General features: G+C 42.2%; 1 protein-coding gene across 1 annotated transcript; it reads left to right on the top strand.

Moving 5' to 3' along the window:
- Positions 1 to 2,109: 2,109 nt before the first annotated feature.
- NDUFA12 (NADH:ubiquinone oxidoreductase subunit A12) lies at positions 2,110 to 9,933 on the top strand. The gene is made up of 4 exons (XM_028747695.2): positions 2,110 to 2,265; positions 4,398 to 4,480; positions 5,482 to 5,569; positions 9,660 to 9,933. Exons 1-4 carry the CDS (start codon positions 2,177 to 2,179, stop codon positions 9,838 to 9,840), a joined length of 441 nt encoding a protein of 146 aa, XP_028603528.2. The 5' UTR covers positions 2,110 to 2,176; the 3' UTR covers positions 9,841 to 9,933.
- Positions 9,934 to 13,879: the final 3,946 nt, after the last annotated feature.

Raw genomic sequence — 13,879 nt, 5'->3', positions numbered from 1 at the left:
GGTTGAATGTTCACGAGAGGAGAAAAACTTTACACGCCTCTCATGTCACTTATAGAGCAGGACTTCCACCCTCCAGTCACTCAAGAGTCGCATGGATCTGTCTTAGGCTTCCTTGCACCCCTTCAGCAGGTCTATGTAGCATCTCCCCACCACAACTTGCAACCATCTCAACCCTTTCTCTTAGGTCAGGATATCTGTTGACACTGACATCAAAATACAGTGGGGGTTCCTCCCCCAAATCTTCTAAATCCGTGGTTCCCAACATGGGGCACACACCCCACAGGGGGGCAATTTGATTTTTATGGGGAGCAATTCGAGAATGAGTTATTAACAGTTAATGGCCTTTTAGTCTTCTTCCAGGTGAATAAGAGTTCACTTTTTGAATAATAAGAATTATATGTCATGGGGGGGGGGAGGCATCAGGATTTTAGAGATGTGTAGGTAGGGCATGGCCAAAAAAAGGTTGGGAACCAATGCTCTAAATAGTTATATTTGAACAGAAAGTCAAGGTTTGGACTCATTCGTGCCAGATTAGTATCTTGGAAAGTGTGAACACAGTCTATATCGTTGAAGTTAACTGTTTCATTTGGTTTCCCCCCCCCCCTTTATTAAAGATTTCTTGGTTTATAAAAGTATGCGCAATGTCTCTTTTTTCAAATTACATTTTCTATAGATCAGTTTCATTTGTTGAGACATTACATTAGGAAGAAAGGTGGGAAAGAGGTGGTGGGGGCATGGCGAGTGGGGGGTCGTGTGGCAGTGCTTCTACTTAATTATGTGTGGGGTTTTGTGGTTTTGAATACACAGTCTGCAACACAGACGAATGCATGTTTACTTAGACGTGAATTCCCCTGAGTTACCGTATTTTTCGCCCTATAGGACGCACTTTTTCCCCTCCAAAAATGAAGGGGAAATGTGTGTGCGTCCTATGGGGCGAATGCAGGCTTTCGCTGACCCCTCACGCTCTCCAGGCTTCGCACACCTCTCCGCAAGCAGCGGGAGCCCAGCGCGTCCAGGCTTTGCGGACCTCTCCGCAAGCAGCGGGAGCGCTCCCGCTGCTTGCGGAGACTTGCCTGCATGCTGAAGCCTGCGCTCAGCTCAGCACGTCCAGGCTACGCGCACCTCTCAGCAAGCAGCGGGAGCACTCCCACGGCTTGCAGAGAGCTCCCGCGCCTTGCAGAGAGTCCCGCGCCTGGGGGGAAAATAATTTCCCCCCCTTTATTTCCCCCCCAAAAAAACTAGGTGCGCCTTATGGGACGCTGCGTCCTATAGGGCGAAAAATACGGTATGTGTGTGTGTGTGTAGATCGATAGATGTACACAGTGCTTTTTTCTTTTAAAAATGTTTAGGGGTACTCTCATTTTCCTACTTGAATTGAAATACTGCCCCACAATGAGGCCAAACTTTGATTCATAAAATGTTTAGCAGTATGTGCCCCCCTGTGTCCCCCAGACAAAAAGCAGTCACACACACACACATTTACCTGGGCGCAGGGGATTTAGGTTTGATGAGGTCCTAAGCTACTGAAGGTAATGGGGACCTTTACAGTATATGGCCAGCTGTCCTTTGTCAACAACAAATTGTCGCTGTTTTTTGTGTTGAATATAAGCTATATGGTAATTTATGGACCTAATAGGTATCTAAAGCTATTTGCACATAACAAAATATGTATTTTATCAAAGTTATTGTTGAACTGAAATACAATTAGGAAGTATATTAATAGTGAAATAATTATTAAGCTCTAACTTAAAATGATTTTTTTATTCATAACAAAATAATGCAAACACATTGGCATTTGGCAATAACAAAAGTTCCTTGAGAAACACAATTTACAAAAACTCAATTTTGGGGGAGCCCCCAAGAGAGTGGGGCCCTAAGCTATATAGTTTGCTTAGCTTATACGTAAATGCCTGGGAGCCATTCCCACTGAGCCCAGTAGGATGCACTTCTCAGTAAGCACAACGTACCGGCGATGAATTCCCTGAGAGCAAGCAACGGCCGCCTCCTTCCCACCTGCGGGGCTCCAGGCTCTCCCGCCCCCTCCTTCGCTAGTTGCATCTGCTTCCCTGGAACTGGAGGAGGAGGAGGAGGAGGAGGAGCCTCCTGCCGCGGCTGCGCAGACGCGGTCCTGCGGCGGAGCGAAGGAGGCGCCAGGCCTCTCTGGGCCTCCGGGAAGATGGCGGAGTACGTGCAGGTGATGAGGAGGGCGCTGCAGCAGCTCGGGGGTCACGGCGGCATTCGCGGGGCCGTGTTTCAGCTGCTGAGGTAAAAAATGGCTCGGCCCCTCCGCCGTGCGCGTCGGCTTGTGAGGGCAGGCTGGGAGAGAAGCGGCTGCTTGCGCTCGAGGGTCACCTTGGTAATGGGCAGGAGGAAGAGGAGGAGGTCGCTGTCTCTGGTTGGCGTGGAAATGGGTCTCCTCCGCTTCTCTAGACCTTCCCGGATCCCCCGAGACGAACAGTCAGCCCAAACTCCGTCGAGGGGATCAAGGTGGACCAGTTGGGGGACATTTGCTGAACATAGCTGTCAACCTTCCCTTTTTTTGCGGGAAATTCCCTTATTCCAGCGCCGTTTCCCGCTGCTATCCCGGATTGTTAGATATCCCGTAGACTGTCTCCGGGACAGGTGAGGCTGCTGATCCCCTATTTTCGAGGCCGCTGATCCCATATTTTCAAATCTGAAAGTTGACAGCTATGTTTCTGAAGCGGGGTCATTTCAAGGCTTGCGCCTCCCGGTCATTTCGGGAAAGGGAAAGGAGGGCTGTCCGGATTGGAAAGCTTGTTATTGGCTAGATAACAAAGCGGACTTTCATTTTCTGGGATGTTTTGACACTTGGGTTCAGTGCATCATACGGTTGTCTTTAGTATTCCTAGCAGTAAGTCCTGCTGAACTCGACAGAGCTGTGTGGTTTTTTTTCCTTTTCACTAAACTAATGAAGTGGTCCTTGGTGGGGAAAATGCCCTGCATCCAATCAGTGAACTTGTAGAAATTCTGTAGATGTCTTGCTGGGCAGTTTTCAAGCCGAAAAGTTGGGGATATTTGTTTATCTTGCTCCGTTTTCCCTTTCCCTACCACTACTACCCTGTGAGGCAGAACATCTTGGCTCTCTCTTTCTATCATAGGCTTTAATTTTTAAATAAAGTTAAAATTCCAGACTATTTTTTTAAAAACTGCATGCATAACAATACACTAAAGGAATAAAGAAACTGGCTGGTTATAATTCTTAGTCTATTATGCTTGTGGAGACAACAAGAGTGAAACAGCCACGGAAAAGTTGAATTATACAAGTTATTTATACATACATAGAAAAAGCTTGCAGGATTCCATACATAACTTTTTATAATTAGTTTTCTTAATTTTGTATATATTCCTACAAGAGTCTTATGGCATTCGCTTTCTCAGATTACAGTCAGTCAGGTGCATTTTATGAAGCGGACTGTAGTCCATGGGTGTAGCCAAGGTGGGGCAGGGAGGGGGAGCTAAATAAATAACAATACATAGCTAACGGAGGTTCTGCCCCCCCCCCCAACAAAAGGCCTGCCCCTCTAACAAAATCCTGGCTAAGCCCATGCTGTAGTTCATGAATGCTTATACCATAATAAATTTGTTGGCTTTCAAGGTTCCAAAAAAATCTTCAATGTTTTTGCTGCAACAGATTAACACTGCTACCTTTCTGGAAATTATAACATAGTCCTAAACCATTTTCAGGCATTTGCCTGAAAAGGTCATTAGTAATTGGGGCGGGCAGGAAAGCATGCACAGAAGTCTTACCTTCAGAGCTCTGCAAAGTTAGCAATAAAGCTTGAAAAGGGGTTTTAATCACCTTTGGTTGATCACACATAGAAACTCTTCCAGTGAGTGGGAACCTTAGATTATCAGGGTTTCCATTTGTGGGGAGCATTTCTAAGGGCATTCAAGTACACACACTTAAAAACCCTCTTCATTCCTTTACACTGATCTGAAGACCAGCCCAGGGACATTGGGTTTGGATTTGCATGCATCATCATGTCCCCATCCCATTTTATTCTGTACTCCTGGGGAATTTCTAACACTGGCCATATGCAATTGTTCAAGAAGCACGTTATGCAATAATTCATGCTTATTAGGTGCAAAATGACTGTCTTTTCAGTTTTAGCAATTAGAGTTGAAGCTGAGATTGCTTCTGGTCCCTTGACTTCTAGGTCCACTGACAACAGAATTTCTAAAGTTGCCTTCCACAAAGTGAGACCATTGGGCCATCTAGCTCAATGGTACGTCCCAACCCTACCTGGCAATGGCAACAATTGAATGTGTGATCTTCTGCATTCAAAGTGCTCCACCATGGAGCAACAACAGCTCCTCATACTTAAATTTGTTAAGTATCGGGTAATTTTACTACTTCTGTTTTTGGAAACCTGCAGGGTCAATGAACTGAAGACCGGCGCACTAGTAGGCGTTGATAAATATGGAAACAAATACTATGAAGACAAAAGATATTTTTTTGGTAAGTGGATATACTTCAGTAATTTGAATTTAATCTTCTGAAAAAGCTAGGCTAATTTACACTTCTTCAATGTGATTACAATTTAGTCAGCTCTAAGTAATTGTTGGTGTCAAGGAGGAGGATATAACAGTAAGACGTCCTAGTGAGGTGTTGTCACAACAGGAACTTGGATTTATGCTCCTGCTTATAAATATAGCATCTTTTTGCACTGGTACACAGATGTGAAGAAACAGAGAAAGCAGATGGTGTTCAGGGAGTAGTAGTAGTGAGGGTCATCTTTTTGATATCACTATCTTTGCAGACTCATTACTTTGAATATTAAGACCCCTTTTCTAGTTTCAACACTTGGATTGCTAAAATTAATCCGAATAGCAAGGAAGAGAGGCTGCAGTGTCATTGGGTTATTTTGAGGGTTTTTATTAAACATTACATTAATGGAAATTAATGTGCACTATCCCACATACGCTTCTTGTCTCTCTGAGGCCCCTTCATGTGTGACCTTTTTCCTTCACAAAAATAATTTTGATGTGGGAAATAACACAGTAACTTGTTAGATTCAAATGTATTAGATAATTTTGGTTTCCTTCAGACCATATACTCATCACCTTTCTGGTCTACATGATTTAGTAAACTAAGCTCTTCACAAGTGACCACATAGACACTTCATCATCCTACATTGTGTAGGGAAAAAACATGTATGTGAGGCGGTCCCAACGTGGATTTTTATCAACAAAGCCTTACACTGCCTCGGTTTACTCCTTCCATACCTTCTCCCAAACCAGTCCTTTCCCAAAAGTGTATTTGTTAAATGTGAGAATCTTGCAGGCACCGTAATTAAATGTGAGCACAGAATTTTAACTTCACAAAATTTGAATTGTGTATGGGGGTGGGGGTGGTGAGTACAGACTTTTTTATAACTAATAAAATGTCATAAATCTATGCTTCACTTCTTGGTTCAGTTGAATATAATTTGTAAATGTTTAATTATCTTCATATTTAAGGTCGCCATAGGTGGGTTATATATACTAATGAAATGAATGGCAAGAACACATTCTGGGAAATGGATGGAAGCATGGTGCCCCCTGAATGGTAAACCAGCTAGTTTACTGCATGCATTTCTGTGATTATATGTTGTATTAACCTTGTGAAACAGTTAACCTCAAAACGAACCAACTTATCTGAGGCTGACACGCAAAAGCAAGGAAATGAAAATTTAATCCTCTTAACTGTACATCATCCCCTAATCTTCTGCCAGCAAAAGTACTTCACCAGTTCCGGGATAGAGCATAGATCAGGCACCACTCTTCTGTTTGAAAGGGACATTATGGTAAATGCATGCTTTCTGCCTGAAAACTGAAGATGTGCTTAGATGAGGGGTGGCTGATGTGTAGTTGCTTTTGGAGTCTAAACTCCCATCAGCCTCAGTCAGCCTGTCTATAGCCAGGGAAAATCGGTGGTTGTAGTTCAGCACCATCTGGCAGACCACAGGTTGGTCATCGCTAGTCTCTAGGTCACCCCTCTTGCAGTACTACCTAATTTAATGATACACATTATGTTTCACTATGGTGCTGCTCAAGAATTGTACGACCAAAGCCCTACTAGGCATAGACTGCTGGTCATGGCAGTTTTTGAATTGTGCCTGTTAGTATCAGTCTCCATACCACTTTCTCTGCAACAGTCTTGCTGGAATAAGTAGGAGAGTTGTGAAGTGACATTTAAAAGACATATAAGCCACACTTTTTTTCCAAATTCTGACCGTGAAAAGTTAAAGTGCGCCTTAAATTCGTGACCTTAGAAAAATTGGCTTTTATGATATTGCTGCTGAAACAGACATACATACAGTAAAACAGAACCAAAAATGTTTTATTGTTGATTTGCGAACTTGTGACTGTTGATTTGCTATTTACGGGTGTGAGTGCCTGCGGAATTGTAGCAATTGAATACCAATTTGCGATTTTAGCAATTGTACGGTAACTTTTGCGGGCTTGCAAGTTCAAAGGCTTAAATTGGCTCGGAGTTACAATTCTACCAACCGCAGCGATTTTCAGCCCGTAACCCAATTTTAAGGGAGCGGCTTATAGTCAGGTATTGTCTTTTTTTCTTTCTTCCCCTTGAATTTTAAAGGTGCAGCTTGTATTCAAGCCAATACGGTATATTCTGTGTATAGTTGTGAAGTTGGATGTTCACATTCCAAATGAATTATCTTTTATTTGCATTGACGGTGGGGAAGAGGGGTCAGTCCACATGTATGGTCACAAGTAACCTTGTCAAGATGGTTGAACAGTGAGAAACAAACATACTGTAACTGTCCTGGCTTTAGTGACAGCTGAGTTCCTCTGTCATTTCCACCCCAATTAACACAATTGTAAGCTTACTGAAAATGTGTTTTCAGGAAATTGCATTTTTTAACTCGTCAGATATTTGCAGCACTCAAAACAATTGACCTAAATATTATTTAGTGACTACTTGAATTAGTTGCCCAATGCCAACAACATTCTCACAGAATGCACTAATCTTGTTATACTTGTTACTGTTGGGTCACTTACTATGGGAAAAAGTCATTTATCAAACAGATGGGTCCAGTCTTACAATTATTTCACTCTGCGTATACTATGAGGATGTTTGGGGAAATATGCTTACTTCTAGAGGTGTCAGTGAGGGACGCGGGTGGCGCTGTGGGTTAAAGCCTCAGCACCTAGGACTTGCTGATCGAAAGGTCGGCGGTTCGAATCCCCGCGGCGGGGTGCGCTCCCGTTGCTCGGTCCCAGCGCCTGCCAACCTAGCAGTTCGAAAGCACCCCCGGGTGCAAGTAGATAAATAGGGACCGCTTACTGGCGGGAAGGTAAACGGCGTTTCCGTGTGCTGCGCTGGCTCGCCAGATGCAGCTTGTCACGCTGGCCACGTGACCCGGAAGTGTCTCCGGACAGCGCTGGCCCCCGGCCTCTTGAGTGAGATGGGCGCACAACCCTAGAGTCTGTCAAGACTGGCCCGTACGGGCAGGGGTACCTTTACCTTTACCTTTAGAGGTGTCAGTGAATGGTAAGGAGGTTGTGTGCACAGTGATAGTGTACTCCTGAGTTGCAGGTAGCCAAATAATAATAATGTAAAATGTGCATGAGAGATTATATGCAGCCTTTTATAGCTCTTGGAACCTGTTGGATCATTTTTAATGGTTTATTTCTTCATGTAGGATTTACATGAAATACACAAAATACATAACATAATAGAAACAAAGCAATAAAACAATTCCCCAGCACATTTTAATGATTGATTAATCAGCCAAAGGCTGGGGAGAAGAGGAATGTTTTGCTTGGTGCCTAAAGATATGTAACGAAGGCAGCAAAAAGCCTCCCTGGGGAGAACATTCCACAAGCAGGAAGCTACCGCAGAAAAGGCCCGTTCTTGTGATGCTGCCCTCCAGATCCCTTGTGTGGGAAGGCACATGAAGAAGCGTCTCAGATGATGATCACAGGATCTGGGATGGTTCGTGTGGGTAGAGGCATTCCTTGAGGTATTGCGGTCCTGAGCTGTTTGCCCTGGTGAGAAACCTGGCTGCTGAATTCTGCAGTCCTTTAGTTTCTCACTGAACTTCCTTCAGATGCAGCCCTGCGTATAACGCAAGGTAGTAATCTAATCTGGAGGTTACCAGAGCATAGACAACAGAAGTTAGGCTGTCCAGATAGGGGCACAGCTGGGCTACCAGCTAAACCTGATGGAAGGTACTCTGTGCCACTGAGGCCACCTGAGCCTCAAGCAACAGCAGTGGATTCAGAAGTAGCCCCCAAGCTGCATACCTGTTCCTTCAGTGGTAGTATAATCACATCAAGAGCAGGCCAGCCACTATCCATCTGGTCTAGGGAACCACCCATGTACAGTGCGTCAGTCATCTCTATATTGAGCTTCAGTTTATTGGCTCTCATTTTGTCCATTACTGAGGCAAAACATCAGTCCAGTATATCCACTGCCACACCTGCAGACCTGCAGATGTAAAGGGGAAGTAGAGCTGGGTGTCATCAGCATATTGCTTACACTGTACTCCAAAACTTCAGATATTTCACTCAGTGGTTTCATGTAGATGTTAAACAGTATGGGGGATAACACTGAAGTCTGAGGAAGCCTGCAGTGAAGGCTCCATGGGGCCAAACAAAACTCCCCCAGCATCACTCTTTGAAAATGACCATTCAGGTAGGACCAGAACTACCAGAAAGCAGTGCCACCCACCCACAACTCGGACAGCCATTCCAGAAAGCTACCATGTTAAATGGTATCAAAAGCCACTGAGAGGTCAAGGAGAATTAACAGGGACACATTACCCTGTGTGTGTGTGTGTGTGTCCCAACAAAGGGCATCATACAGGGTTATCAAAGCAGTTTCTGTGCCAAAACCAGATCTAAATCACAGTTGAAATGAATCTCGGAAACTGATTGCCTCCAAGAGAGCATTATTGAAAGTAATGCTGTGTAAGGAAGTACTCACAGAGAGTCCTATTGTAACTCCATTGCATTCAGTAGGATGCATAATGCTGCCAGCTTTTGATAGTACCCATACACTTTGGACAGGGAGGTAATGAGAGCTTGGCTTCAGGTACCACCACCACCACCACCAGCAGCAGCAGCAGTGATTACCCAATTGTAGTTAATGATAGCAGCTATCTTTTTGGTACTACTTGTAGAGTCCAACAAGAAGGACCACCCACATAGTTATAGGAGCACCTCCTGGATCGCCCTTTTGTGTGCCCATGACACAAATGGATTGCACCTGCCTTTGTTCTGTTGGGGCAACAGTCTTTTTTGCGACACCTACTTGTCTGTAGTAGAATACTAATTTTCTGATACTAAATATATCATTTTCTGGCATATTTATTTATTAGATTTATGTCCCACTCTTCTTCCCAAAGGAGTCAAGGGCAGCAAACACATCAGTGATAAAATAATACAATTAAAAATAAAATAAACATCTTAAAACAGTTAGGAAACATGCTTCTGCAGACAATAAATCTAACAGAATCTTCATGATCAAACTACTTGAAATGTAGCTGTTCAAAATGGTTCATGCGGTGTAACTTTTGTCTATCAAACATGGCTTGCTTTTGAAACTCTGTGCATATATGCTTCAGGGGCTATTAGGACAACATATTTATCAGTTGTGTGTGTGTGTGTTGTTGTTTTTTCCCTTTAAGGCATCGTTGGCTTCACTGTATGACAGAAGACCCTCCAACTACACACCCTCCAGTGCCTCGTAAATTCATTTGGGAGAATCATAAAATGAATTTAAGTGGTACTCCTAGACAGTATGTACCATTTTCTACCACCCGTAAGAAGATACAAGAGTGGGTCCCACCTTCTACACCTAGCAAGTGAAAAGAAAGGAATATGGTGATCTGTGAAGCATTAGACCTACAATGTGAACTGTAGCTTTCTTTGGGTTTTAAAATAAAAGTCTTTGATCAGAAACCTTCTGAAATCAGAAATATTGATGAGAAGAGAACTAGTGAGTAGCAGATGGCAGATTATGCAATAATCTGCCAGACAGCAGTTGTGTATGGAATATCTTTTTGTAGAAGCAAGAGTTTGCATCTTTAAGACCAGAAAATGTACTATGGCATAAGCTTTTGTTGATAAAAGTCCAACAGATGCAACAACTTATTCCATAATTTGATGACCTTTAACTTCTACATATTAACACAGCTAGCACTCTGATTTTGTTCTGCAGAAGTTTATTAAATCATCCACAGTCCCCCCACCACCACATTATTTTATCTAACTTATGTTAGTATGGATAGTAATGATCCATGATTACGGTATCCTCTCATTATTTGGAACATACAAGTTTTATTTCTGAATAAAGAGAGTGAAAAAAGCTGTTACTATGGCTTCTTACCATATATCATTGATAGGATGATCTTAGGAACATATAAATGTTTCATACTGTGATAAAAATGCAGTGCAGAGTATTGAGAACTGCTGCAAATTATTCATGTCCTTTGAGAGTCAAAAAAGAAGAAACTGCCAAATTTATGAGCAATCAGCTTTTCTTATGCATGTGTTAGTGAAGCTGGTAAGTTTTAGGCATGTGCTACTGACATAGCCCACTTACCACCTGGGGTAGTTTTTGCATCAAAATTGACCAGTGTAATGATTGGCCTTTGCCAGGGTGTACCATAGTGGCTAATAAACTAAGCTAAAAATCAGGTGTGCCTTGAATCTTACCTTACATGAGCTCCCTTTAAAATTCAGTAATAAACTTTTGCACTCAGAAAAAGTATACTTAGTCCTACATCCATCGTGTTCAGTTTTCAGTGCCATGCTCCACAGCGTCTATTTAGGTGTGTGCATGCTAACAATTATCCCTGCACTTAGTTCAGGTCTATTTAAATCTTTCCTGCTACAAATTACTCTTTGGCGTATTTTGAACTGCTCCTACTGTAATTTAAGGTGCTGATGATCTCACACAGCTAGTATGAAGTTTTCATTGGAAAACCCAAGGAGTCTACTGCTAAATGATAGGAACATTTCAACACAAACTCATGTCATCCAGGTGAAAGAATAGACTGAAAGTGGTGCTAGGAGGCAAGGAACACATTTCAAAATGCAGGAAAATATGGAATGGTGGTAGCTATACTGGCCTTGCCAAACAACTGCAATACCTTGGGATTTCAAAGGCAAGCTTACTTGGGTATCAGCAACTGATGAAACGTATCTTGTGGTTCCAGTGCACAGGCAATTCTTGGCTATAATCACATTTCACCACTGCAGGGGAAGTCTTTATCCCATGAAGAGAGAACACCACATAAGAGGATATCTCATAGAGTGAGAGCAGATATGCAGCTTTCCTCCAAACTGAAGAAAAAAATGCCTGGACATCTTTGTAACTGATCCAGCATAAACAGTAAATGAAAAAATATATTCCTTTTTTATATAGGGCTGGATCCAAATGTGCTCCATTTGTGAATAGAAGGATTTGGAATCTAGCAGAGGATCCCTGCAGGAAGAAGGGGAGGATTTTGTCCATGATATGACCAAAACATTCTACAGAAGCTTTGCAGGGGAGGGAGAAACAGGTGAAAAAGACCTCCCTTTCTCCACTCTCAGCAGAACTCTGCTCATTACAGATCTGTATCCAACCAATAATGATTTTCTAGCACTCTTGGGATATTATTATACATTATCTTAGTAATCCTTGGCACTTCCATGTCAACCAGGACATTACTATCCTGATACTGCAGCAGAGAGAACTGACTTGCCTAAGGCCCTCGACTGAATTCATAAGTGGGTTTTCCTGCTTTCCATTTTTCACACCTCGCTGCTATGGTACATTTCTAATGAGATGATGATGTAAAGTTGCCTTACAGGCTCAAAACCTTATAAAAGTTAAGCAGCGCTCATGTTTTCCCCCCAACAGAAGCTACCAAAAGAAGGTCTTTGGATGGCATAATTAATATTTAAAATACTAAGTATGCTATTTCTTTCCACACATCTAAGAAATGATATCTTTTTCTGCAAATAGTGTCAGGAATAGCAACAGATGAAAGAGAGGTGGGAGGCATGCAGGGAACATGAAGTCAGGGATGGGGGAGACAACATTTAAAGTCATTTAAAAGCCGTGTATCTTTTCCCACTAAGCCTGATGAGTCATCTAATGGGAACTCAAAACTGTTTTCACATCTAATTCTCGTGTCCAATCCACAGTGATCTGTAATGACTGAAATGGTCCTGATCCATTTGCAACTTTTTCTCCATTCTTCGACTTGCCTTCTGCATACAACCAGTTCTCTAGTTGGACATTTAATTGGATGGAAGTGCATGCATGCCCAAATGTTCACTTAAATACATTTTTTAAATTCTATTATTTTTTGTGTTGCCCTATAACTTACATTCTTTGGAGCCCAAGTGATTTTTCACACTAAGCTTAAGAGTTCTAGTAATCCATCCTTTTTATGGGCTGTTCTACAGTTTAAGCTTTTACCATTTTTTCTGTGCATCTGTACTGACACTGCGGTACTGAACAATGGTTTATTTTTCTCTGTCCAAATGTTCCTTTATTGCGCACAATTTGCATTTAATCACACTGTATAATTAATCACCATAAACCAGGTATGAATGATTCTGCATCTGTTTGCCCAGAACAGCAGAATACTTAAGGCAATAGAGCGGAACAGAAACAGGGTATGTGTGTGTTAACTGCCCTTTAATGTCTTATTACTTTATTGAGTAATGCGCTCATAATAGGTAGATGCAGCGAAAACCTTTTCCAGGATGAAGTCCTATTTCTGCTTTTAGCTCATCCCTCACTTTCAACATCTATATACTTCTCTCTTGAACGGGAGCCCAAAGTACCAGCAGTACGACACTTTCTTCCAAAGTCTTCATACCTTGGCCTTCTGCACCTCCTTCCCTGTGACACCCATTCTGACATTCAGGACGTATGTGCATGCAATGGAGTTAAGTGCTCATAAGTCACTTCTTGTACTGAAAAACAATTCTCAGTTGCTGATTATGGTTTCAGAAAACAGTTCTACAGAAAAGGGGAGAAATGTGCCCATAGGATTCTGTAAGGAGATTCCTGTATCATCAACTTGGAGGTAAGTGACCATTATTAAATAGAGACTTAGTCCTGGGTCCATCCAAATAACTCCTAGTTTATTACCTATTCGGTTTTTCCATTTTCTAGTCATGAATGTTAATCCATAGTCTGTAGTTCAAAGCATATTGAGGTCATTTTTGATTGATTCCTGTAACAAATTACAAACTTTAATTCTGGGGCCACTGCTCGCTTTTCACATGGATCCTAAAACATGGCAGAATCTTGCTGACACAAGTAAACCTCACTTGTTCCTTGTAGTCACACTTTAACCTTCTGAAAATATTTGCTTTGTCAAAGAGACATACATGTAATTTATTATATCCAGTTTTTCATTCCATAATGAGACTCAAAGTGAAAAAGAGTTCCTGGCCAGCTACGTATCTAAGTACTAACTGCCCGCAGATCTGCTTAGCTTTAGTCAGCAAAAGCAATACAAGTGTCTGTGGCTCCTTCCACAGGCAATCTTACTTGGTTCTGCTTGAGCCTGCTTTTTATTGCAAATAATATTTTATTTTTTATTTTTTCAATCTGTCACACACAAGTTACCTGACTTGCATATCCAATAATTCTTTCTGTAGACAGGAGTGAGCAGAATGATGATGATGATGATATTATTATTGTTATTCGTACCCCGCCCAGCCGACTGGATTGCCCCAGCCACTCTGGGTGGTTTGCAACCCATATAAAAACATAATAAGGCACTACACATTAAAAAGCTTCCCTATACAGGGCTGACTTCAGATGTCTTCTAAATGTTATATAGAATGTGACTGGAGAACAAAAGGACTACAATGATGCTGGTTTAGCAGCTGCAGC

Source organism: Podarcis muralis, chromosome 10 (assembly GCF_964188315.1).
Source record: "Podarcis muralis chromosome 10, rPodMur119.hap1.1, whole genome shotgun sequence".
NCBI classification, from domain to species: Eukaryota; Metazoa; Chordata; class Lepidosauria; order Squamata; family Lacertidae; genus Podarcis; species Podarcis muralis.
The sequence above is the reverse complement of the archived record's forward strand: the minus strand, read 5'-3'. Positions and strand labels throughout refer to the sequence as shown.

Bases quoted from the DNA above. Each gene is read 5' to 3' on its own strand.
- NDUFA12 (XM_028747695.2), top strand. From the start codon at position 2,177: ATGGCGGAGTACGTGCAGGTGATGAGGAGGGCGCTGCAGCAGCTCGGG. The intron at 2,266-4,397 runs GTAAAAAATGGC...GGAAACCTGCAG, and splicing joins GCCGTGTTTCAGCTGCTGAG to GGTCAATGAACTGAAGACCG. The intron at 4,481-5,481 runs GTAAGTGGATAT...TTCATATTTAAG, and splicing joins AGACAAAAGATATTTTTTTG to GTCGCCATAGGTGGGTTATA.